General features: G+C 49.5%; 1 protein-coding gene across 2 annotated transcripts; it reads right to left on the reverse strand.

Annotated features, from left to right (window-relative positions):
* Positions 1 to 1,269: 1,269 nt before the first annotated feature.
* b3galt4 (UDP-Gal:betaGlcNAc beta 1,3-galactosyltransferase, polypeptide 4) lies at positions 1,270 to 17,179 on the reverse strand. Of its 2 annotated transcripts, none has more exons than XM_069919621.1 (2): positions 17,015 to 17,179; positions 1,270 to 9,989 (listed from the first exon to the last, which is right to left on the reverse strand). In XM_069919621.1, exon 2 carries the CDS (start codon positions 9,226 to 9,228, stop codon positions 8,140 to 8,142), a length of 1,089 nt encoding a protein of 362 aa, XP_069775722.1. In that variant the 5' UTR covers positions 9,229 to 9,989; positions 17,015 to 17,179; the 3' UTR covers positions 1,270 to 8,139. The 2 variants fall into 2 exon arrangements, with proteins under 2 accessions (XP_069775722.1, XP_069775723.1); XM_069919622.1 differs by lacking the exon at positions 17,015 to 17,179 and adding an exon at positions 10,730 to 11,077.
* Positions 17,180 to 25,985: the final 8,806 nt, after the last annotated feature.

The following is a 25,985-nucleotide window of genomic DNA, read 5'->3' on the forward strand; positions in this document are numbered from 1 at the left end:
GCGTGGTGGTGGATGACGGCTTCTCAGACTGGAGGCCTGTGACAGGTGGTGGGCCTCAGGGATCGGTGCTGGGACTATGGCTGTGTATCATCAATGATAATGTGGTAAATTGGATCAGCAAGCTTACAGGTGACACCAAGATTAAAGGCGTTGTGGAAGTCGGCTTTCAAAGCTTGCAGAGGGATCTGGACCAGCTGAAAAATGGCAAATGGAATTTAATGCAGACAAGTGTGAGGTGTTGCATTTTGGAAGGACAAACCAAGAAAGGATGTAGACGGTGAATGGTCGGGCACAGAGAACAGAGGGATCTGGGAATACAGATACATCATTCCCTGAAAGTGATGTCACAGGTGGACAGAGTTGTAAAGAGAGCTTTTGGCATATTGGCCTTCATAAATCAAAGTATTGAGTACATGATTTGGGATGTTATGGTAAAGTTGTATAAGACATTGGTAAGGCCAAATTTAGAGAATTGTGTGCAGTTTTCAATAAGACTGAAAGAGGGCAGAGGAGATTTATTAGGATGTTGCCCAGACTCCAGGAATTGAGCTACAGGAAAAGGTTAGACAGGTTATGACTTTATTTCCTGGGTTATAAAAGAATGAGGGGAGATTTGAAGGAGGTGTTTAAAGTTAAGAGGGCTATAGACAGAGTAAATGTAGGTCGCCTTTTTCCACTGAAGTTAGTTGAGGTACAAGCCAGAAGACATGGGTTAAGGGTGAAAGGGGAACAGTTTCAGAGGAACATTAGAGGGAACCTTCACACGGAGGGTGGTGGGGGAGTGTGGAATGAGCTGCCAGCTGAAGTGGGGAATGCGGGCTCAATTTTAATATTTAAGAAAGCTTTGGAGAGGAGGGACACAGACTAGGTGCAGTTCAGCGGGACTTGGCAGAGTCACTGTTCAGCACAGACTGGAAGGACCCGCTTTCTGGGGCGGTAGTGTTCTATGGATCTCTGGGTCTATGATAGAGAAGTGTTTGACCAGGATTGCTGTATAAATGGCTCGGTGGCTAAATTTGCACATGATACAAAAATAGGTGGAGGGGCAGGAATTGATGAGGCCACAGAGAGACTTAGGCAGATGAGAAAGAATGGGTAAAGGAGTGGGAAATTAAATCCAATGTTGAAAAGTGAGCGGTCAAGCACTTTGGACTAAAATTTTTTTTTTCCCACTTACATCGCACTGTAAGTAATCCCTATGCCATCAGTGCTCTGTGATTGCTTAAGGTGGTGTTACAAACCCAGTAGCAATAGATATTCACCAAGACAAAAAACAAAAGTTGCTTTTAATTATCTTTAAACATGAAAACAGAATCACACTTTAACTTAACTAACCTAACTTAACCCCCTTCTAATTCTAAGCGCACGTATTTGTAATGTGTAAGTTCAGAAAAGTTCTTTGGTTCACAGTCCAATCTCACTTCTCATTCCTCCAAGTTCACTGGTTGCAGGCAATTCTTATACTATGCTCAGAATTTAACATTTTTTAAAGTTCACCAGGCTTTGGTCCTTGAAAGATAAATGGTCCTTGTTGGTTTAGAGAGAGATTTGTTGTTCCAGGACATCCACAAATGATTTACTTCCACCAGCTTCTCCAGTGTCTTGCTGACGAAACTTGCTCCTTCAGGGTTCTCCAGATGATAACCTCTTTCTTTCAAGTCACCACAGGGTTCCTTCTTGTTTCTCTTATTCCAAGTGAAACATTAGATGGCCACTCTTCTCCTCTTGCATGAACCACAAGGGCTTTGACCAGACCATCTTCCAAATGGAGCATTCCACAAGCTTGCTAGCCTGTCCTGTTCCAGTCCCAGCTGCTATTCCTGGCTGTAACACAGTAGAAGTGATCTTTCTCTCTCACACACACACACACACAAAGCCTGTTTTTCTCTCAATGCTTGCAAAACCACATGACCCTCCTAGAACAACAAGTTCTCTTCCAGACAATCTGCGGCTCCAACAAGATCTTTCATCTCTTGCCTTTTGTAAACAACAATCCATTAGTGAAGTCTCTTGGGCACTCTCCAAAGCTCTTGCAAAAGCTGTGGAGCTGATATGTCTAGCATGGGGCAGGGCTCCAGTATTTTAAATAAGATCTGTTTTAAAGTGTTTGTATGTCATCTTCTCTAACAAACCTTTCCCAATTTATCTCCCAAAAACTATCTATATACTGTCACAGTGGTCTGTGAGTGGGAAGAACAAGTTCTAAAACCACTGTTTTAATCGCCCTTAATTGACTCGTTATGTGCACGGTTTCAGAACTCCAAAGGAAATTAATATTTTTCTCCAGCAAAATACTTCAGGAACAATCGGGACTAGAGCAATGATTCTCAACCTTCCCTTCCCACCCATATCCCACCTGAAGCCATCCCTTACAAATCACAGAGCCCCCGATGGCAGAGGGATTACTTAAAGTGGGATTTGAGTGGAAAGTCAAGGGTTGAGAACCACTGTTACTTGGCTGGGGAGAAAATTCAAAATTCGGAGGTGCAAAGGGGACTTGGGAGTCCTGGTGCAGGATACCCTGAAGGTCGACCTCCAGGTCAAGTTGGTGATGAAGAAGGCAAATGCCATGTTGCCATTCATATCTGGAGGAATAGGATATTCTTTTATTGTCGTGTGATAAAATAGGTGTGACTTTACACAAAATTGCCTTTACTCTGCCTAGGCGCTGATAGCTCAGAGGTTAGAGCACTCCTCTTGTAAACCAGGGGTCGTGAGTTCATCCCTTGCTGGGGGCCTCATTACTGTGAGGGGCACTGGACAAAGTGATGACCCTCTGTCTTCCTTATGGTGGACAAAGTTAAAGGATTTCATTCAAAAGACAAAAGCCGCTTTCAGGTGGAATAGCCAGGAGAATGCGGCTCCGGAGCCAGCTGCGGGCGTTTGCACGAAGCAGCATTCAAATGGCAGCGCTCCTGTCAACTGTGGCCGTAGTCCCGCCCACTTTCAGGTGCCTAGAGAAAGCGGAGAATACACCTACCTGAGGAGGGTTGGGTAAGTACTCCTCTGGTCAGGGTTCTCTGCTTTCAGGTTAAAATACCCGACAGCCACATTCAGGTATTTTTAGCTGGCTTTACGTTGGGGTATTCTGGCCACCTGAAAGTCATCCCCAGGGCCCCTTATAGCCAGAGAAAGAGAAGCCAAAGAGAGTCCCTTCAGAGACGCTGAGTGTCTGTGGATTCCCCTCCCACATCCACATACATTCCTGTTCGATTGATCAGCCCAAGCTCCAGATCCGAACCTCCAATATGATCAGGAAGCCTTCAGCTCCCAAGGTCCTTCGGGTCACCTACCCCACCTTCGGGACCCTCTCACATCCCAGTCCCGATTGCCCGGTACCCAGTCTCGAGCCTGTTATAAGTCCTTTGACTGCAATTCGCCAGCAACCCGCAGTCTGTGTGGGTTCCTCATCTCGAGTCACCCACGGCCCACCTCCTGTGTGCTCTTCAGCTGCAGAGCCCCCTCACTGGTCCACCGCCATGGTCGGCGTTCTGTGAGTCACCTCCTCTGCTTCTCCTTCTCAAACGGATAGGAGGGGGTGGTCTCCCCGCCAGCCCTCTGCTTCCCCACAGTCTGTAATGCCTCAAGACCACTGCTGAGCTCAGATGCCAGCATGTTGGGCCCAGACCCCACGGTCACAAGATTTTTAAATAACCACTGTTAGCTCTTTTAATGGGCCATTTAAAGGCTGTTTGGAGCCCCGCTGGTAGTTGGACTGGGTGATTGGACACCGGGAGTGGGGGGGTGGGTGCTGTGTCTCCGATCCCTGCTCTCCCTAGACCTGCACCAGCGGCAGCGCTCCTGTTACAGCCGCTCTGGCAGCGTTGCCATACAGCAGCCAATGTCAGGGCCAGGGGTGTAGCTACGGAAAATAGCGCCTATGGCTTTTACATTCCACATGTCAAAATAAATGGCAACAAGGTGTTCTCACCTTGGTGGCCACCATGTTGTAGTTGGCTTCGACCTTTTAATAAGTTGAAAGCGAACTGGATGGTGGGGGGGGGGGGGGGGGGTTGAAGCAGAGAAGAAAGAGCTGTGTGTTATTTGTATGCCGGGGGGGTTGGTACTGGTTGAGGAGGTGGCACTGGCCAGGTGGGTGGAATCTGACTCACTCTACTAGATAAATTGGACCTCCATCTACACGTCACCTAGTAATCAGTGGAGACCACCGGGGGCAGAAACTGCTCAGTGGCATCTGCTCTATCTGCTATACCGTAGATACACCCCTGGTCATGACTGATCCCAGTATCAGAGCAGGGATGTGATTTTGAGAATTTATGAGGCACCTATGAATTTTGGCTCCTCGTTTAAGAAAGGATGTCCTGGCATTGGAAAGGGTTCAGAAAAGATTCAAAAGAATGATTCCTGGAACGAAGAGCTCAGCATATGATGAATGTTTGACGGCTCTTGGACTGAGAAGAATGAGGAGGGGGGGAATCTCATTGAAGCATTTTGAATGTTGAAATGCTTGGACAGAGTAGATGTGTCAAGGATGTTTCCCATTTCAAATTTCCAAAGATACCCTATTCATTTTTCCTTTCCATAAAAATTTTCGTATAAACTAAATTAAGATCCTTAAAAAAATGTTGTGGTAGAAAACATGGGATAGATTGAAAAAGATACTGTACCCTTGGAAAAATATTCATTTTAACACAGTTTACTCTCTCCATTAAAGTAATAGGTATCTTTCCATCTATTTAGATCTTCTTTAATTTTTTTTCAAACAATGAAATATAATTTAGCTTATATAATTTTTTAAAATCAATTCTAATGCCCAAATACTTAATCGGATTGTTTGTCCATCTAAATTGAGCAACTTTTTTACATCGTTCATAATTCCCTTCTACCAACAGCTTTTATCCCAATTAATTTTATAACCCAATATTGTGCCATAATCTTGCATTTTTTTTAATACAACAAAGCCAAAGGATTTTGTGGGTCTGTTATATAAAGACATCATCTGCAAAAAGACTATAGCCGCTCTCAGGTGCTCGGACACAGATAATGCACTGGCAGACGGGGCTGGGGGTGTGCAGCTGGGACGTTCAGGTGGCCGCGGAGAAGACACCTGAACGTGCCGGTTGAAGGAGAGCCGTGTCTGAGCGAACGCCGGCTCCTGTAGACTGTTTGTGTCCTGTCAGCATATTTAGGAAATTCGCTTCTGTACCTTGAGAGAAACACTTCACTGATCTCAACCGTTGACACACACCCAACAGGGAGACCGCTTTAAGAAAGCGCACACAGATGCATTTGCAGAAAGCAAAGAGTGGCAAAAGAGACTTTAAAAAAAAAGAAAATACAAACTTTGTTTGAAGTGCTGGCTGGTGCCGCGGCTGGGAAAATGGTGACAGTTGCTAATGAACTGCAAGCCTCTGTATTGTGTATATCAGAGCACTTCTGTTAGTCTGGTAATGAATGGATGACCATCACTAACGTAAGTAAACCATTGCAGAGAGTGAATAATTTCTTGACTGTTTTCCTAATGCATTGAAATGTCTTGTACGTACTTGCACCATTCGTAGACCCCAGGTTTCTGTAGTCACTGCTGCCCGTTCGCGTTCAGGTGCAACGGGGGATGCTCCAAGCCGGAGAATACACCTACCCGAGGAAGGTTAGGTAATTGATCCACGGGGCTGGGTGCTCCACTTTCAGGTGGCCACCCGACAGCCGCATTGGGGTAGAATAGTCGGCTTTACAGTCGGATATTCTGGCCACCTGAAAGCGGCTTAATTTTATATTCTTCTTTATTTACTATAATCCCCTTCATTTCAGCTTCTTGTCTTATCAATTGCGCCAATGGTTCAATTGTTAAAACGAGCAACGCAGGAGGATGAGGGGCAGTCCTGCCTTGCTGACCTTGTTAATTGGAAAGGTGAAGAAAGTTGTCCATTAGTAATCACTTTAGCCATAGGGCTTCTATAGAAAGTCTTAATCCAATTAATAAATTTACCCCCAAATTGAAAGTTTGGTAAAGCTTTAAACAAATAATTCCATTCCAATCTTTCAAAAGCCTTTTCTGCATCTAATGACAATCTGAGGCCGATTCTGATTGTTTTCGAGCCCTATGCAATAAACTAATCAATTTTGCTATATTATCAGCAAAATATCTATTCTTAATAAATCCAGATTGATCAGAATTAACCAATTTAGGTCAATATTCATTTATTCCATTTGCCATAATTTTAACTACAATTTTATAATGTTGCTTGGATTTTGAGTACGCACTACGGGGAGAGATTGGGCGACACAGTTACAGCGCCAGCGAACAGCGTTCAAATCCGGCGTTGTCTGTAAGGAGCTTGCACGTTCTCCTCATGTCTGTGTGGTTTTACCCCGGGCATTCCAGTTTCCTACCACCATTTATTGGGGTATTTGGATGGCACGGGCTCATGGGCTGGAAGGGCCTGTTACTGTGCTGTATGTCTAAATTATGTTGTTTTCTCTGGAGCTTCAAGGCTGAGGGTAGATCTGATAAAAATTTATAAATTCATGGGAGGCACTGATAGGGTGAACGGTCTGAATCTTTTTCCACCTCCACTGGCAGCTTGTTACACCACACTCTGGGTGAAGAGGTTCCCCATTCTAGTCACCCCGTTGCAGGAAGGACATGGATCAGAAGTCAATCCACAAGGCCATAAGAGTGGTGGAGATGGATCACTGGAGTGTCTCAACCCCTCCTCCCCCTAGCCATTGACGTGATCTACCAGGATCGTTGTCTAAAGAGGGCGTGCAAAATCATCGAGGACCCCTTCCATCCCGCACACAGCATCTTTCAGCTGCTCCCATCGGGGAAGTGATCTAGGAGTATCAGGGCCAGCACCACCAGGCTGAGGAACAGCTTCTTTCCACGGGCAGGGAGAATGCTTAATGACCAAAGGAACTGTTCACACTAACCCTCCGAGATCCATGAAACAGTATTTATTTGTATGTATGAACACTGGTCCTGCATGTGTATTGTGTGTCTATGTCCGTGTTATATCTGGTTGTGTTTCTGCTTATTTTGCACTGAGACCAGAGAATGCTGTTTCGTTGGAAATAAAACACGAAAGTCTGCAGACACCATGGTTGAAGTAAAAATGCAAAATGCTGGAGAAACTTAGTAGGTCAATAATGTTGTTTATGTAGCAAAGCCTGCCGACATTTTGTCCACACCTTGATGAAGGGCTCAAGCCTGAAACATTGGTTATGTATTTTTTATCTTTGCTTAAAAAAAACGGACATTTTTTGACCTGATGAGTTTCTCCACTGTTATGTTTTTACAATCTCTCCTCACGTCCCCTGTATCCTTCACCCTTCACATTAACGATTTGCTGCCTGGTTCCGTGAACCATCCACCTTCCCTCTGTTCACCTCATCCATGCCCTTCATGATCCCTGTCCCATCTTCCCCACCCCCCACCCCAGCCTTCCCTCAGCAATGGGGTTGGTCCCTCATTTCCCAGTCTCCCCCAGGATTGAATACCTTCCTCTCTGGAACTGTTCCGGAAAATCTCCCCTGCACCCTCTCCTGGACCATCCCCTCCTCCCGAACATGTGGGGTCAGGGATTGGCCGAACCAGGGCTTTGTACTGGTTCATGCACCCCCCTCCCACCACCTCAGCACTCTCGGCCCTGGATCCAGGAGTTTCGTCAGGCACCCTGCAGGATCACCCCACTCTGCACCCACATAGCCTCGAGATGGGTTGCAGAGTCCCTTGTCCCTGGTCTTTTAAAATCCATTCCCTGTCTAGTGCCTCCCCACACACCTATCCCCACCGAAATCATATCAGGGATTATGTCGGGGTTTGTTCGAAAGCAAAACAGATCGGTGGGGGGGAGCAACGGCCCTGGGTATAGATACTTGTGGAAACAGGGTCTTTGTTCCTCAGGTGAGGTGCAACCGCAGGTAGCAGACCTGCCCCAGGTGAGATGTAACCACACGAAGGAGACCTGCCCCAAGACAGGTGTAGCCCCAGGTAGGAGATCTGCCCAAGGTTCCTCTGGTGAGGTGCAACCTCAGGTAGCGTACTTGTCCCGGGTGAGATGTAACCACAGGTAACAGACCTGCCCCAGGTGAGATGTAACCACAGGTAGGAGACTTGCCCCAGGCTCCCCAGGTGGGATGCATCCAGAGATGGATAGCTGACCTGCCCAGCGATCCCTAGGTGAAGTGCTGCCACAGGTAGCGGGCCTGGTCCAGGAGCTGGAGGGAGTTACACAGGAGGAGAGCTGCGTACTTCTGCAGCAGCCAGCAGTCAGCCTGGTTGTTCACCAGTGCCCAGAGCACCCGCAGCTCAGCTGGCGCCATGTGGTGAGAGGAGAAGATGTGCTTGTAGCAGCAGTAGTGCAGGTAAATCCGGTGTGATCCTGACATCCTGCAGGTCGGGGTGGGGAAGACGCCCACCTTGGCGGCGCAGATGCCCACAAAGACGTCCTCGATGTTAAGCAGGGGCATGGAGCGTGCAGCCACGTATACCTTGTGGGCCACATCAGCAGACAGCACATAGGCTGTGCCGCTGCAGTAAGGGGGAAAGGTTCGCCCTGGGTATGCCGACTCTGAGACATAGGAGAGGCTGGAGGGGTCACGGTCCACGGGTACGTTGGAGTGCACTCGGCCCAGGTACAAGTCCTGGAAGGCGGCATCCCGGTGGCTCAGGTGTTCCACCAGGGCCGGCAGGTTGATGAAGACATCATCGTCGGACTTGAGGAGGAAGCGGGCAGTGGGGCAGTAGGTGGTTGCCCAGCGCAGCACCATCAGGGTCTTCAAGGTCAGGTTGAGGTAGGTGTCAGCAAATCGGCCCTGCACCACGTCTCCATACCTCTGGGCCTCCTGATCGATGAGCTGGCTCTCCTGCGGCGTGGCGGGAAGGCCCAGGGCAAAGAGGGTGCGGACCCTGCGGCCGCGCACCTGGCCGGCCAAGCCCCAGGTGGCACGGATGGCCTGGCGCTGCTCCTGGTGCGCCGGCTTGCTCACCACCCAGACCAGCAGGAAGACGGGGTGACCAGCGCAGGCAGTGGGATTGACCACGCGGTACAAGCTGGGGGCCCGAGCCTTCAGCGACGCAGCGTGGATGGAGGCGGGACGGGTCACCCTGAGGGCGACTCGGCCAGAGGGGCTGAGTGCCCACTCCTCGATCCTGCCTGCTGACATCACCGCCAGCAGCAGCAGCAGCAGCAGGAACAGGGTGGCCGGGAGCAGGAGTCTACGCAAGGCCCAGGGAACGCACCGCTTCACCATCAGGCACCTCATGGCAAGTGGCCGAGAAGGGGCCGCTGGAGTCAAGGTCCCACTGAGTCAGCGCGGGGCCCTCCACTGGATCACTGCAGGCCGACCACTAGATCACCTCGATCCTGCTGAATCGCTGCAGTCCTGCCACTGGATCACCACAGCCCATCCACTGGATTTCCACAGTCTGTCTACTGTGTCACCACAGGCCTGCCACTGGATTGCCTCAGCCCCACCACTGGATCATTGAAGACCTGCTGGATTGTCACAGTCCTGCCACTGGATCAGTGCCGTCCCACCACTGGGCCGTCGCAGTCACGCCACTAATTCACTGCAGACCCACCGGATGACCTGCCACTGGATTGTCACGTTGCCACTGCTGGATCACGATGTCACTTCACTTGATCGCTGCAGTCCTGCGGCTGGATCATGATCGTCCTGCCACTGGATCAAAACAGCCATGCCATCACTGGATCACTGCCTCTCATCCACCGGATTGTCCTATCCTACAGGGTCACTGCTGTCCCCCCACTGGATCACCGTGGTCCCATCACTGGATAATGGAGTCCTTCTGTTGGATCATGAAGTCCTTCTCTGGATCACATAGGTTCACTGGAGCACTGCAGGCCCAAAAACCGGAGCACTGCTCCCCTATCTTGTGGATCACTGCAGTCTCACTGGATGATGTCTTTCTGTCCACTGGATCATGCAGTTCCACTGAATAATGGCAGTGGATCATTGCGCTCCCATCAGATCATCTAAATCATTACGTTACCACTCACAATCTGCACAAAGAATACAAGAGATTTACCAATTAATTAATCCCACTGCCCACTCTCTCCCCATAGCCCTGTATCAGTCCCCACACTGATCCCACTGCCCCGCTCTCTCCCCACAGCCCTGTATCAGTCCCCAAACTGATCCCACTGCCCCATTCTCTCCCTACAGCCCTGTATCAGACCCCACACTGATCCCACTGCCCCGCTCTCTCCCCACAGCCTTGTATCAGTCCCCACTCTGATCCCACTGCCCAACTCTCTCTCCACAGCCCTGTATCAGTCCCCACACTGATCCAACTGCCCCGCTCTCTCCCCACAGCCCTGTATCAGTCCCCACCCTGATCCCACTCTCTCCCCACACCCCTGTATCAGTCTCCACACTGATCCCACTGCCCTGCTCTCTTCCCACAGCTCTGTATCAGTCCCCAAACTGATCCCACGCCCCACTCTCTCCCCACAGCCCTGTATCAGTCCCCACACTGATCCCACTGCCCCACTCTCTCCCCACAGCCCCGTGTCAGTCACACTCTGATCCCATTGCCCCACTCTGTCCCCGCAGCCTTTTGTCCGGGAAATGAAAAGGAAAGTTTTGGAGCTCTTCCTTTTTGGTGAGGGCAGGGGATGAAACCGTGGCCGATGTTCTCACCCCCCCCCCCCCACCCCGACCACCTCCGCTGCACCCGACACGACCATGGGGAGTTCCCACCCTCTCAGCTCCCCACCTCCCTATCCCGTCGGCTTCCTACCTGGGCTCGGAACCCTGCATCCTCCTTCCCACTGCCCTGCTCCTGGGGCCACTTGTCGCTCCCGTCGCATTGCAGCGCATCCCCATAGCGAGGGGCGCAGAGCATCACTGCTGCAAACCCGGGCCTGACTGAGATCAAGGTCACTGCTGCACTAACGCTGCTGATCCCTCGGGATCACAGCCAGTTGCCGTGTGCGCAGTCTCAGGACAGGCATCTGCCAGGTTTTTTTTTACACAAGGTCAGCACATACGGAGGGAGAAATGAGGAACGGGGAGAGGGAACATGATTGAACAGGCATGTGAATCCGAGAGAGGGGGCGGGGTGGGGGAGAGGGAAAGGAGAGAGGGGGAAAGAGAGAGAGAGAGAGAGACAGAGGAAAGCAGGAGAGAGAGGGGGACATGGGGGAAGGGGAGGGAGAGGAGGAGGGGAGATGTAGAGAGGGGTAGGAGAGATAGGGGAAGGAGGAAGAGAGAAAGAGGGGATATGGGGAAGGGGAGGGAGAGGAGGAGGGGAGATGTGGAGACGGGAAGGCAGGAGAGAGAAGGGGACATGGGGGAAGGGGAGGGAGAGGAGGAGGGGAGATGTGGAGAGGGATAGGGGAGATAGGGGAAGGAGAGAGAGAGAAAGAGGGGGACATGGGGGAAGGGGAGGAAGAAGAGAGACAGGGCAGGGGGAGGGGAGAGACAGGGGAGGGAGAGACGGATTATAGTGAGGGAGGGAGTGGGAGAGATAACATGAGGGAGGGAGCAGAGAGGTGGGAGGGAGAAAGACAGAAATGGAGGGGAGGGAAAGAGGGGGAGAGATGGGAAGGGGAGATGGGGAAGGGATATATAAAGGAGGGAGGGAGAGAGAGAGACAGAGATGGGAGGGAGGAGGAGAGAGAGATGTGTTGGGCAATCAAGTTACTCCACGAGACATAGATCGGAGACAAAAGGCTTTTATTAGCTCAGAGGTCTAGTGTCAGGACCTTTATTAGGGAATCTCCTGGGAGGGGTCAGAGGGAAGGAGGGAGTGGTCCAGGCCAGAACATACAGTTATTACAGTGGTATAATACTTCGTACCATCACAAGATGGGGAGAAAGAGGGGAAGAGAGTGATGGAGAGGGGGAATCATTGGAGAACGTGAAGGGGAGAGAGAGGGGGGAGAGAGAGAGATGGGATGGGGGGAGAGAGAGATGGGATGGGGGAGAGAGATGGGATGGGGGAGAGAGATGGGATGGAATGGGAGAGGGATGGGAGGGGAAGGAAGGAGGGGAGAGATGGGGAAGGAGGGGAGAGCATGGAAAGGGGACAGGAAGGGAGAGAGAGGAAAGAGGAGAGGGGTAGGGGAGGAACCGGGAGAAAGAGACAGGGAAGCAGAGAAAGTGGGGGATGGCGAGAGAGGGAGGAAGAAAAATGGGGAGGGAGGGAACAAGGGAGAAAAAGAGGAAGAAGGAACGGGGAAGGGAGGGGGGAGAGAGTTAGAGAGAGGGGATTGGAAATAGGGAGTGAATGAGGGGAAGGGGATGGGAGAGGAGGGAAGGGAGGGAGAGAGAGGGGGATAAGGGAAAGATGGATATAGTGAGGGAGAGAGAGAGAGAAATGGGGGAGGGAGTAGAGATAGAGAGAGGGGAGAAGGAGGGAGAGAGAGAAAGGAGAGAAAGGGAGAGAGAGGAGAAATAAGGGAAGGAGGGGAGAGAGGCAGGTGGAGGGAGGGAGAAAGAGAGAGGGAAAGAGGGGAGGAAGATAGGGAGTGAACAGAGAAGGTAGGGAGAGGAGAGAGAAAGGGACAGGGAGGCAGAGAAAGTTGGGGACAGGAGAGAGGAAAGAGGAGATATGGGAAGGAGAGAGGGAGAGGATGGGTGATGGGGAGATAGAGGACAGATGAGAGAGAGAGACAGAATGAGAGGGAGGAGAGATAGGGGAGGGAGGGGAGAGGTTGGAGGAGGAGAGGGGAGAAAAGAGGGGGAAAAGAGATGGAGAGGGGAGAAAAGAGGGGGAAAAGAGATGGAGAGGGGAGAGAGAGGAAGAGAGGGTCAGAGAAGGAGGGGAGGGAAAGAGAATGGGGATGAGGAGAGGGAGGAGGAGAAATAGGGAGGGAGAGGAAAAGGGATGGAGATGGGAGAGAGAGAGAGTGGAGAGAGATTTGTGATGGAGATGAAAGGGAGGGATAGTAGAGACTGTAGGGGAGGGAGAGAGAGATGGTGAGGGGAGATGGGGAGAGGGATGGGAGGGAGGGGAGAGAGTGGGGGAAAGGGGGGAGTAAATAGAGAGGGGGAGAGGGAGCGAGAGAGATTCCTCTCTGAATCTGTCAATGCCTTCCCGCCTCCATCTACCTCCCTTTCCCCTCACCATCTCCCCCTCTCATCTCTCCCTTCCCTCTCTCTCTCTCTCTCTCATCTCCCCAGCTCTCTTTCTCTCCCTTCCCCCTCTCTCTCTCTCTCTCTGCAGCTACCCGTCGACTGAGAGAGAGGGAGAGGGGTGGAGTGAGACTGGCACAGCAGACGGAGAGAGGGATGGAGGAAAGGGTGGCGAGAGGGATAGAGCGGAGGTAGAGAGAGGGGAGGGTGGATAAACAGTGACGGAGAGCAGCAGACCCTTGCCCAGCGCCATGCCGTGGGGGGGGGGGGGGGGGGGGGCGGGGGGTAAGGTGGCACCGTGTCAGAAGCGCAGACAGCGCGTTGCCTCGGCCACAAACTCACGGAGAGGGGTCACACAGCGGTCTCCGCGCACACCGTCCCCGCACCGAGCGCCGGTGATGCTCCCCTGCAATGCGCTGGTCCCGCGGAAGGAAAGAGTCTGCGGAGAGGCCGCGAAACAGGAAGCGCTGAGCCGGGCAGAGAAATGCACAAGGCGGCGAAGCCCGGGACCGGACTCAGTCGGAGCGGCAGCCAGTGAACCGCAGTGACCCTCCACTCTCGCCAGTGAACCTTACTCTATCCAGTGACACCCACTCTGCCCCAATGACCACCACTCTCCCTAGTGAACCCCACTCAACTCCAGTGACCCCCACTCTACCCCAGTGTATCCCACTCTACCCCAATGAATGCCTCTCAAACCCAGTGATCCCCTCTCTTCCCCAGTGACCCCCCACTCTACCCAGCGAATGCCTCAAACCCAGTGATCCCCACTCTAACCCAGTAAACCCCACTCTACCCTGGTGAACCCCTGGGAATCCCACTCAACCCCAGTGAACCACAGTAAACCCCACTCTGCCCCAGGGAAACCCACTCTTCTCAATGTACCCAACACCAACCCAATGAACCCCACTTTCCTCAGTGAATCCCACTCTGCCCCAGTGAACCACACTCCATCCCAGTGACTCCCTCTATCCGTGAACCCCACTCTCCCCTAGTGATGCCCCCATTCTTTCCCAGTGACCTCCACTCTACCCCAGTGATCCCCACTTTACACCAGTGAACCCTATGGTAACCTATTCTATCGGATTCTGAGTGTACCCCACTTTACTTCATTCTACCCCATTCTGACAATGTATACACACTAACCCAGTGACCCTCCTCTGACACCATACCCCACTTTACCTCATTCTACTCCACACTAACCCTAATGCACCACACATTTAGACAGTTCTGGTCAGATTGGGGATAATCAGCATGGATATGAGGAGCAGGTCTGGTAGCAATTTGAGTGTGATTTTCTGAGGCAGTGAGGGCAGGGCTGTGGATGATGTCCATATGGACTTTGGAGGGGCATTTGACAAGATCCCATATGGTAGGTTGAATCAGAAGGTCCAGACGTATGGGATCCATTGTTTGGATACAAAATTGGCTGACCTGTAGAAAACTGGGAGTAGTGGTGGATGGGGTGAGACTCGGAAGCCTGCAAATGGTAGTAAAAATACAGTAGATGCTGGAAGAACTCGGCAGGTCTCGCAGTGTCCAGAGGAGTAAAGATATATTACCGATGTTTTGGGCCTGAGCCCTTCCTTAAAGTTTATGCAAAAGGCAAAAGTTGTGGGGTTTTGGGTTACAGGTAAAGGTTGAGCAGGCTGGGACTTTATTCTATGGAGTGTAGAAGGTTGAGGGGTGATTTGATAGAGGTATTCAAAATTATAAGGGGGTCGGGTAGAGTCAATGTGGATAGGCTTTTTCCACTGAGAATGGAAGAGATTTAAACAAGAGGACATGGATTGAGAGTAAAAGGGGAAAGGTTTAGGGGAAACATGAGGGGGGGGATTTCTTCATGCAGAGGGTGGTGGGGGTATGGAATGGACTTCTAGCAGTGGTGGTAGAAGCGAGATCGATGTTAATATTCAAGGAAAGGTTGGTATATGGACGGGAGAGGTGTGTTGGGTTATGGGCTAAATGCGGGTCAGTGGGACTAGGTGGGAGATAATGTTTTGCATGGACTTGTAGGGCCAAACTGTGCTGTAAATGATTATAAAATCTGCAGACACCATGGTTGAAGTAAAACACAAAATTCTGGAGAAGCTCAATAAGTGAAACATGTCCTTTATGAAGCAAAAGTAAAGATACAGAACCGACATTTCGGGCTATGAGCAAAAAGCAGACAGGCCCCTGAATAACAAGGTGGGGGGAGGGAAGACGGGGCAGGGGGAGGAGCACTTGCCAACAGGCAAGAGGATATGGATGGACAGGAGAGGAAAGGTGAGAATGGATTGAGGGATGGGGGGGTGAGGGGGGGGAGTGGCACTGTGTAGGGCATGTCAAAAGAACTAAAGACTTGTTGATCCAAACCAAGGCTTTTATTAATTAAAAGACGAGCATATCACATGAAGGTCGACCAGTCCAGAATGACCTGGTCTGGCTAGGAGCAACCCTTTAAGACCTGCCAGTAGGTGTGGCTATGCTCTCAGCCAATCACAGTCATCCTACACTACAATCTGTACCTAGACACACTGTTGATAGAATCTGTACTATAACACACTGTAAATAGAGAGCTGGAGGAAAGGAGATTGGGGAAAAGAGAGGGATGGGAGGGAAAACCAAAATCGAGGTTAATGCCATCAGGTTGACGGAAGATGAGGTGTTGCTCCTCCAGTTTGCAGGTGGCCTCAGTCAGAGAGTGCACGAGTCCACAGACAAGTGGGAGATGTCGCACTTTGGGAGGTCGGGTGTGAGTGGAATTTGTACGGTTAATCGTCAGGCTTGATGGGGGTCCATAGCTCATTGAAGGTGGCCAAGCAGATAGACAGGATAGTAGAGAAGGCCTGTGGTGTTCTTGGCTTCATTACAGGGAGGAGGGTTTGAGAATAAGAATAAGGAAGTTGGTTTACTGTGAAATAAAGCTGTGGGCGTGATGCAGAGAAGTGAGTGCAGTTCTCATTCTGCCTGTCTTTACTGGAAGGATGTGGAAAGGGGTACAGAAGAGGTTTCTATGACGTTGCCTAGTTTCGAGGACACTGTATATTTCAGTATTTAAGTCGACCCTCAAAAATCCAGGGGTCGTCTTATGTCGGTTTCTGTGAGCGGCACTGGAAAAAGTGTGCGACTCTCTGCCTGCCTTCCGGTGGACAAAAGTGAAAGAATCTCCTCTATGTTACATTCTAAAAATCGTATAACATGACAATAGAGGAACCTTTTCACCAGATACAAAATTCAACTCATAAGAAAAACTGCTCAACTAGATTCGTCATATAAGATGACCCGAAACACCGAAAGGGAACTCAACCTACAACAAATTTTCAAGCTACTGGTGTATTATTGTGGGAGGGGTGGGGGCGGGAAACCACATTTAAAATCCTTCAAAATCACTATTATTGTCTGTGGCAAAGACCTCGGTGAGCACATCTGAAGTTGGTAGATTCTAGACCACTTCTATGAAGTTAAAAACTCACTTCATCCATCTGTCATTTTGCTGGAGGCCTCGTGGCAACTATCACGCCCAACACGCTTTTTATGGGGGGGGGGAAGGGGTCGTCTTATATACCCGATGTATGATAAAACCATGAAAATCTAAGGACGTATACTGAAATATACGGTGATGTTTTATGGGGGGGGTGGTGGGAATGGAAAAACAGGTTGCTTTCTCTGGAGGACATGGATGGGACGGATATGGAGTGGACTGGGATAAAGCAGAATAATAGTTCGGCACAAGTTAGAAGGGCTGATGGGCCTGTTTCTGTGCTCTATGGTCTATTTTACACGCTAATAGTATTTTTCAAACCTGATTTCCCCCACCCCCTCCCCCAGTTCATTTTCCCCATCCTTCCCCTGACCGCAACCAGTGCCCCCCACCCTCACAATAAACACCATCCCAGCGAGGGCACGAGGATGGCAGGCGGTCCCCCAGCTGCCGCAGCCACCCCTTCCCGTGAGGACTCACCGTCAGCCTCTTGAGGACGGTGCCATCAACGCCGGTCTCGCCTGCATTGCCGGAGAGAAAGAGAGTGCATTTCAGTTGGAGAGCTGGGGCGGAAGGAGCAGTAGCCAAGGTGTCGTGGTAGCTCAGAAGCTGACTGGAAGACTGGTGCATCCGGTTCAGAACTCGTTTGGCTGCTGACTTGAACTAGTAAATGGGTGTGGCTTCCCCTGGAGATAATGAAGGAGCACAGAATTGTAGGAGGGGCAGCACCAAGTGAGTTGAGCACTGAGGGAGGGTCACACTCAGGCCAGGATTAACCATGAAGCAAAATAAATACATGTTTAGGGCACCCAGGGGAGGGGGCACCACAAGGTTTTTTTTCCCAATGCATGATTTACCACCGTGCAGCTGAACAAGAGCTCCACAAAAAGTGCCCCCCACCTTCCACCCCCCCTCACAATAAATGAAAAACAAACACACAGAGGTTATATTTAATACAGTTGAGGGGTCTGGCCTGGAAGAAAACTGAATTTTTAATCTATTAATTCACATTCAGCTCTTACAGTTGGACAATGGAAGGGTCAAGGAAGAACCATTGTTGTTGGTCTGTGCTTAGGGCATCAGTTGGCCTTAATTTGGCCCTGTTCACACTGTGGTCTGGGCTGCATGAGAGGGATATTGCTGTGTGTGTCTGGAATTTGGATGCTGGGCAGAGCCCGCTGTCAGCCGTGACTCCAGCATCTTCTAGACTGAGATGCAGAGAGTGGGGAACCTACCAAACTACTATTCTGCCTCATCCCAATGACCCCTCCCATCCACGGACCTGTCCAAAGTTTTCTTAAATATCAAAATCAAGCCAGCGATTACCAATCAGCTGGCAGTTCGTTCCACATGGAATAAAGTCATAACCTGTTCAACCTTTCCCAGTTAGTCAAGTCAGGTCAAGTTTATTGCTACCTGATTCCACTAGTGCAACCTGCTGAAACAGCGTACTCCAATCCTCAGTGCACAATGAGACATAACACACATACAGACAAAAAATACATATTCAGGACAAGGATTCATATATATACAAATAAATAGATATTGTTTCGTGAATGCGAGAGTCTCAGAGGGTCAGTGTGGGCAGTTCCTTTGGTCATTCAGCATTCTCACTGCCTGTGGGAAGAAGCTGTTTCTCAGCTTGGCGGTGCTGGCTCTGATACTCCTGGATCTCTTCCCCGATGGGAGCCACTGTATGCAGGGTGGAAGGGTCCTCAATGATGTTGCATGTCCTCTTCAGATGACAATCCCAGTAGATCACGTCGATGGGAGATTCCAGTCATCCTCTCTGCCACCCTTATGGTCCTGTGGATTGACCCCTGATCCATTTCTCTGCAGCAACCGTACCGCACTGTGATGCAGCCAGCCAGGACGCTCTGGTTAGGGCTCCTATAAAAGGTTGACATAATGGTGGCCAGTAGCCTTGCCCACTTCATATGTCTCAGGAAATTGCACCTTCCTGACAAGTGAGGGGATGTTGTGCGTCCACGATAGGTCACGTTAAGTGAACTCCAAGGAGTCTGGTGCTCCCCACTCTCTCCATTACAGAGTTATTGATGTGTAGTGGAGGGTGGTCATCCCTGGTCCTCCTGAGATCCACGATCACCTCCTTCATCTGGTCCACGTTGGAACTCAGGATGTTACTCTCACACCATGAGGGACACAGTTGGCATAGCGGTTAGCGCAATGCCTTTACAACACCAGCGATTGAGACTGAAATGGGGTTCGAATCCCACACTGTAAGGAGTCTGTATGTTCTTCCCATTGTCTGCAAGGGTTTTTCTGGAGGGCACCAGGTTCCTCCCAGCATTCAAAATGTACCCAAGGATGAAGGTTAATGGGGTGGGGGGGGGGGTGGAGGGGGGTGGAAAGGCACGGACTCGTGGGCCAAAATGGTCTTTAACTGTATAAATTTCACCAGAGTTTCCACCTCTTCTCTGTAGAGCTATTCATTGTTGTTGCTGATGAGGTCAACTACTGTTGTGCCATCTGCAAACTTGATGACACTGTTGGAGGTGGATCTGGTGATGCAGTCATGGGTCGAACTGAGCACACAGCCCTGAGGTGCACCAGTGCTCAGTGTGACGGTGCTCGACGTTCTGCTACTGACCCGGACAGACTGTGGCCTGTCCGTTAAGAAGTCCAGGATCCAGTTACAGAGAGGGGTGTTGAGTCCCAGCAAGGACAGCTTGTCCTCTGGGGAATTATCGAATTAAACACTAAGCTTGCAAATGAGGTGTCGTTCTCTAGGTGCGTCAGAACAGAGTGAGGGACAAGGCTACAGCATTTTCTGGGGAACAGTTTCTTCTGTAAGTGCATTGAAAAGGGTCCAGCATCTCTGAGAGGTGTGCTTTGATGCAATCAATCACTATTCTCAACTCAGTTCTTCAAGTCCCGGCAAAATCCTTGTAAATCTTCTCTGCACTCTTTCAATCTTATTGATACCTTGTTGAGCCTTAGGGATTGGTGCTGGGACCATTGTTGTTTGTCATCTACACCAGTAACCTGGATGTGATTAATTGAATCAGCAAGTTTGCAGAAGGCATTAAGATTGGAGGCATTGTGGACAGCAAAGAGGGTTTTCAAAGCTTGCATGACCAGCTGGAAAAATAAGCTGAAAAATGACAGATGGAATTTAATCCAGATAAGTGTAGGTGATACATTTTGGAAGGACAAACCAAGAAAGGACATACACTGTAAATGATAGGGCACTGAGGAATGTGGTAGAACAGAGAGATCTGGGAAAACAGATACATCATTCCCTGAAAGTGGTAGCACAGGTTGATAGAGAGCTTTTGCCATATTGGCCTTCATAAATCAAATTTATTGAGTATTGGATTTGGGATATTATGTTGAAGTTGCATAAAACATTGGAGAAACCAAATATGGGTTATTTTATGTAGTTTTGGTCACCTAACTATGGGAAAGATATCAATAAGGTGGAAAGAGTGCAGAGAAGATTTACTAGGATGTTGCCCGGGACTTCAGGAACTGAGTTACAGGGAAAGGTTAAACAGGTTAGGACTTTATTCCCTGGAGCGTAGAAGAATCAGAGGAGTTTTCGTTGTAAAAAAGAAATGAGAACGACAATTCATGCAATCTGGACATGTGAGAAAGTAGAAAAATTTTGGGAAGATCTAAACCAGATATTAAATAAAATTACAGAAAACAATATACCAAAAAACCCAGAGATCTTCCTCCTAATGAACATAAAAAATAAAGAATTTGGACTTGATTTGGATGGTGCACAAAAAAGATTTGTTAAGATAGCTCTAGCTGTAGCAAAAAAAATGTATTATGTCAACCTGGAAATTGGAAGATAATTTGAGAATACAACAATGGTATGTAGAAATGAATAAATGTATTCCATTAGAAAAAATAACATATAATTTAAGAAATAATATTGAAATATTTGAACAAATATGGAAGCCATACATGAAACACAATAGAAAAAACCTACCGGGGACATCTACCACCTAAATTAACGAAAGGAGAAGGAAATGAAAAGAATTGACTCAGTGGAATTTCTTGTTTATTTTTATTGAATGACAACATTGTTTGACGGGTTTAATGTATCTTAGATTTTGTACTTTAAATGAATGGGAGGGGAGGTAGGGAGGGTGGGATGGGAGGGGGGGGGAGAAAATGACACTGTATATATTTGAAAAGGAAAATGTATGTATCTTGGTCAGTGTGGTTTATGGTGTGAAAAATAAAAAAATTTAAAAAAAAGAAGAATCAGAGGAGATTTGATATTTAAAATTACAAGGAGGATAGACAGAATAAATGTAGTTAGGCTTTTTCTCCCACTGAGGGTAGGTGAGGTACAAACCAGAGGACACGGGTTAAGGGGCGAAAGGGTAAAAGTTTTGGGGGAAACATGAGAGGGACCTTCTTCATACAGAGAGTGGTGGGAACATGGAACAAGCTGGCAGCTAAAGTGGTGAGTGGGGCCTCAATTTTAATATTAAGAATTTGGACAGGTACATGGATGGGAGGGGTATGGAGGGATATGGACTGGATGCAGGTAGCGGGACGAGGCATAAAATGGTTCGGCACAGACTAGAAGGGCCAAAGAGGCCTTTTTCTGTGCTGTAATGTACGACAATCTTCTAGATATGACAGGGTCCTCAGCCTATGTAGGGATCCTCGTAGGCACTGTTGAGTTCTCCTTCTCTAAGTGGACATAGAAGGTGTTCAGCTCATAGGGTAGTGAACCACCACAGCCATTTATGGTGTTCGGCCTCACTTTGTAGGATGTAATGGTCTGCACTCCCTGCCAGAACTGGCAAGTATTTGCCTCTGTCTCTAGCTTCCTCTGAAATTGCTTCTTTGATGCTGAGATACCTTTACGCAGATGGTGCCTGGATCTGGACCACGAGCCTTAAACGCCCTGGAGCAGGTTGCAAATCTTCTGATTCATCCAAGGCTTCTGGTTGAGAAACTCCCGGTACATGCATGTGGGCGCACATTCGCCCACGCATATTCATTCAAGTCTAATGATGAGCTCTTGAATGTGATCTGGGGTCCTGTGAAAGCTCCTACATCTGCCTCAACCAAACCATTACCATCTTCACTACTGGTGCTGTGTTCCTCAGTCTTCGCTTGTACGCCGGGGGTGGGGGGGGGGGTAGAATTACAGCCAGGTGCTCAGACTTACTGAATTGCAGCCTTGGGATGGCTCAGTAGGCGTTGTTCATGGTGGTCAAGTGTGTTGGCTCCTCTGGTCCTGCATGTGACGTGTTGGTGGTAGTTATGGCGGCACGGTTGGCCTAAGCGTTTAGTGCAATGCCTTTACAGCTGGTGATCAGGACTGGGTACGCATCCTGCGCTGTCTGTAGGGAGTTTGTACGCTCTCCCCGTGTCTGTGTGGCTTTTCCCTGGGGGGGGGGCTCCTCCCACTGTTCAAAACGTACTGGGGTGAAGATTAATTGGGTGTAAAAATTGAGCGTTCCAGACTCATGGGCTGAAATGGCCTGTAACCACATCTACATTTAAGTATGTCAGACTCTTCTTCAGGTTGGCCTGATTGAAATCCCCTGCCATGATCGAGGAGCATCAGCGTGTGCTGTATTGTGGCTGCTCATCACATAGCTCAGTCCCTCCAGTGCCAGCCTGATGTTAGCCTGAAGCGGAATGTACACTGCAACCAGGATGATGGTGGTGAACTCCCTCAGCAAATAGAGGCAGATACAATAGTCACATTTAGGAGTCTTCCAGATAGCCACGTTAATATAATAGGGAATAGGGGGAGATCTATTGAGTGATGCTGAACATTAGAGCACAGTACAGGCCCTTCAGCCTGTTGTGCTGACCTATACCAAAAAAACCCAATCCTCCTTATCTCATAACCCTCTGTTTTGCTTGCATCCATGTGCCCCCATCACTGCCGCCATCACCACCCCCTGGTGTCGGACTCTGGCTTTACCCTACCCTTAATTTAGTCTATGTGTCGTCTCAGTCCAGCGTGTTCGTTGAATGAAGTGATAGGAGAAGGTATTCGGTTCAACAATCAGTTTATTACACAGCACAAAAATAAAGCTTAACAGAACTCTGGTTCAGTCGTTAGTTCATAGGTCACTTGCACAGTGAGCTATTCCCCAAGACTGACCTCTACTGTCCAGTCTCTACAGTTTGTATAGCTCAACCTTATCATACAGAACAAAAGTTGGCTTTCTTTGCTAGATTTCTTGCATAAGATTTATCACAAGTAATTTCCTGCTCTGCAGATATCCGGGGTGTAGAGTTCCCATCTTAATCCTCAAGGCCAGAATATCCTGTTGTTTTGATCAGAAATCAATTCATACTCCAGATATTTCTAATTATTTCTTTGTTCTCATCTGGCCATATTCTTCTGTTCTACTCAACACCTCCTTCTGTCTTAGCCTTCTTACTGAGTTAGTTTCCATTCTCTTTGTTTCTGACAGTCTCTGTCAGGATTCTCTTTGTTCTTGTCTGGCCATCGTCTCCTGTGCTAATCAACACCTCCTTTTGCCTTAACCTTCCTACTAAATTGTTTTATACATATCCTCTCTTTTGTATTTTGGGAGCAGACAATTCTAAACCTCTGTAATCAGCCAACTTTGCTACATACTGTGGCTGCCCCTTACTTACATTACTCTTTCCCTTCACCATGAGGTAAATATTAAATTTACCCTACAGCCGACAAGGTTGTCATCCTGGGCGACTTCAACGCTCGTGTCGGCAAAGACTCAGAAACCTGGCCAGGAATCCTGGGCAAGCATGGCGTCGGCAAGTGCAACGACAATGGGCGCCTCCTGTTGGAGCTCTGCGCAGAACAGCGGCTTGTCATTACAAACACCCTTTTTCAGCAGAGGGACAGCCTTAAGACCACCTGGATGCATCCCCGATCCAAACACTGGCACCTCCTGGACTACATCCTGGTGCGAGAAAGTGACAAACAAGATGTGCTCCACACCAGGGTCATGCCTAGCGCGGAATGCCACACTGACCACCGGCTGGTTCGCTGCAAGCTCAACCTTCACTTCAAGCCAAAGCCCAGGAACAATAAAGCCCCCAGAAAGAGGTTCAATGTTGGAAAACTGCAGTCAGAAGAAGCGAGAGGAAACTTCCAGGCAAACCTCAAAGCAAAGCTCGACGTTGCAACCCGCCTCACGGACCCGTCCCCTGAAACCCTCTGGGATCAGTTGAAGACTACCATACTGCAATCCACTGAAGAGGTACTGGGCTTCTCCTCCAGGAAAAACAAGGACTGGTTTGACGAAAACAGCCAGGAAATCCAGGAGCTGCTGGCAAAGAAGCGAGCTGCCCACCAGGCTCACCTTACAAAGCCGTCCTGTCCAGAGAAGAAACAAGCCTTCCGTCGCGCATGCAGCCATCTTCAGCGCAAACTCCGGGAGATCCAAAATGAGTGGTGGACTAGCCTCGCCAAACGAACACAGCTCAGCGCGGACATTGGCGACTTCAGGGGTTTCTACGAGGCTCTAAAGGCTGTGTACGGCCCCTCACCCCAAGTCCAAAGCCCGCTGCGCAGCTCAGACGGCAAAGTCCTCCTCAGCGACAAGATCTCCATCCTCAACCGATGGTCAGAACACTTCCAATCTCTTTTCAGTACCAACCGCTCAGTCCAAGATTCCGCCCTGCTCCAGCTCCCTCAACAGCCCCTAAGGCTAGAGCTGGATGAGGTTCCCACCCTGGATGAGACATATAAGGCAATCGAACAACTGAAAAGTGGCAAAGCAGCAGGTATGGATGGAATCCCCCCAGAAGTCTGGAAGGCAGGCGGCAAAACTCTGCATGCCAAACTGCATGAGTTTTTCAAGCTTTGTTGGGACCAAGGTAAACTGCCTCAGGATCTTCGTGATGCCACCATCATCACCCTGTACAAAAACAAAGGCGAGAAATCAGACTGCTCAAACTACAGGGGAATCACGTTGCTCTCCATTGCAGGCAAAATCTTCGCTAGGATTCTACTAAATAGAATAATACCTAGTGTCGCTGAGAATATTCTCCCAGAATCACAGTGCGGCTTTCGCGCAAACAGAGGAACCACTGACATGGTCTTTGCCCTCAGACAGCTCCAAGAAAAGTGCAGAGAACAAAACAAAGGACTCTACATCACCTTTGTTGACCTCACCAAAGCCTTCGACACCGTGAGCAGGAAAGGGCTTTGGCAAATACTAGAGCGCATCGGATGTCCCCCAAAGTTCCTCAACATGATTATCCAACTGCACGAAAACCAACAAGGTCGGGTCAGATACAGCAATGAGCTCTCTGAACCCTTCTCCATTAACAATGGCGTGAAGCAAGGCTGTGTTCTCGCACCAACCCTCTTTTCAATCTTCTTCAGCATGATGCTGAACCAAGCCATGAAAGACCCCAACAATGAAGACGCTGTTTACATCCGGTACCGCACGGATGGCAGTCTCTTCAATCTGAGGCGCCTGCAAGCTCACACCAAGACACAAGAGAAACTTGTCCGTGAACTACTCTTTGCAGATGATGCCGCTTTAGTTGCCCATTCAGAGCCAGCTCTTCAGCGCTTGACGTCCTGCTTTGCGGAAACTGCCAAAATGTTTGGCCTGGAAGTCAGCCTGAAGAAAACTGAGGTCCTCCATCAGCCAGCTCCCCACCATGACTACCAGCCCCCCCACATCTCCATCGGGCACACAAAACTCAAAACGGTCAACCAGTTTACCTATCTCGGCTGCACCATTTCATCAGATGCAAGGATCGACAATGAGATAGACAACAGACTCGCCAAGGCAAATAGCGCCTTTGGAAGACTACACAAAAGAGTCTGGAAAAACAACCAACTGAAAAACCTCACAAAGATAAGCGTATACAGAGCCGTTGTCATACCCACACTCCTGTTCGGCTCCGAATCATGGGTCCTCTACCGGCACCACCTACGGCTCCTAGAACGCTTCCACCAGCGTTGTCTCCGCTCCATCCTCAACATCCATTGGAGCGCTCACACCCCTAACGTCGAGGTACTCGAGATGGCAGAGGTCGACAGCATCGAGTCCACGCTGCTGAAGATCCAGCTGCGCTGGATGGGTCACGTCTCCAGAATGGAGGACCATCGCCTTCCCAAGATCGTATTATATGGCGAGCTCTCCACTGGCCACCGTGACAGAGGTGCACCAAAGAAAAGGTACAAGGACTGCCTAAAGAAATCTCTTGGTGCCTGCCACATTGACCACCGCCAGTGGGCTGATAAGGCCTCAAACCGTGCATCTTGGCGCCACACAGTTTGGCGGGCAGCAGCCTCCTTTGAAGAAGACCGCAGAGCCCACTTCACTGACAAAAGGCAAAGGAGGAAAAACCCAACACCCAACCCCAACCAACCAATTTTCCCTTGCAACCGCTGCAATCGTGTCTGCCTGTCCCGCATCGGACTGGTCAGCCACAAACGAGCCTGCAGCTGACGTGGACTTTTTACCCCCTCCATAAATCTTCGTCCGCG

This window comes from Narcine bancroftii, chromosome 2 (assembly GCF_036971445.1).
Source record: "Narcine bancroftii isolate sNarBan1 chromosome 2, sNarBan1.hap1, whole genome shotgun sequence".
NCBI lineage: Eukaryota > Metazoa > Chordata > Chondrichthyes > Torpediniformes > Narcinidae > Narcine > Narcine bancroftii.

Bases quoted from the DNA above. Each gene is read 5' to 3' on its own strand.
- b3galt4 (XM_069919621.1), bottom strand. From the start codon at position 9,228: ATGAGGTGCCTGATGGTGAAGCGGTGCGTTCCCTGGGCCTTGCGTAGA.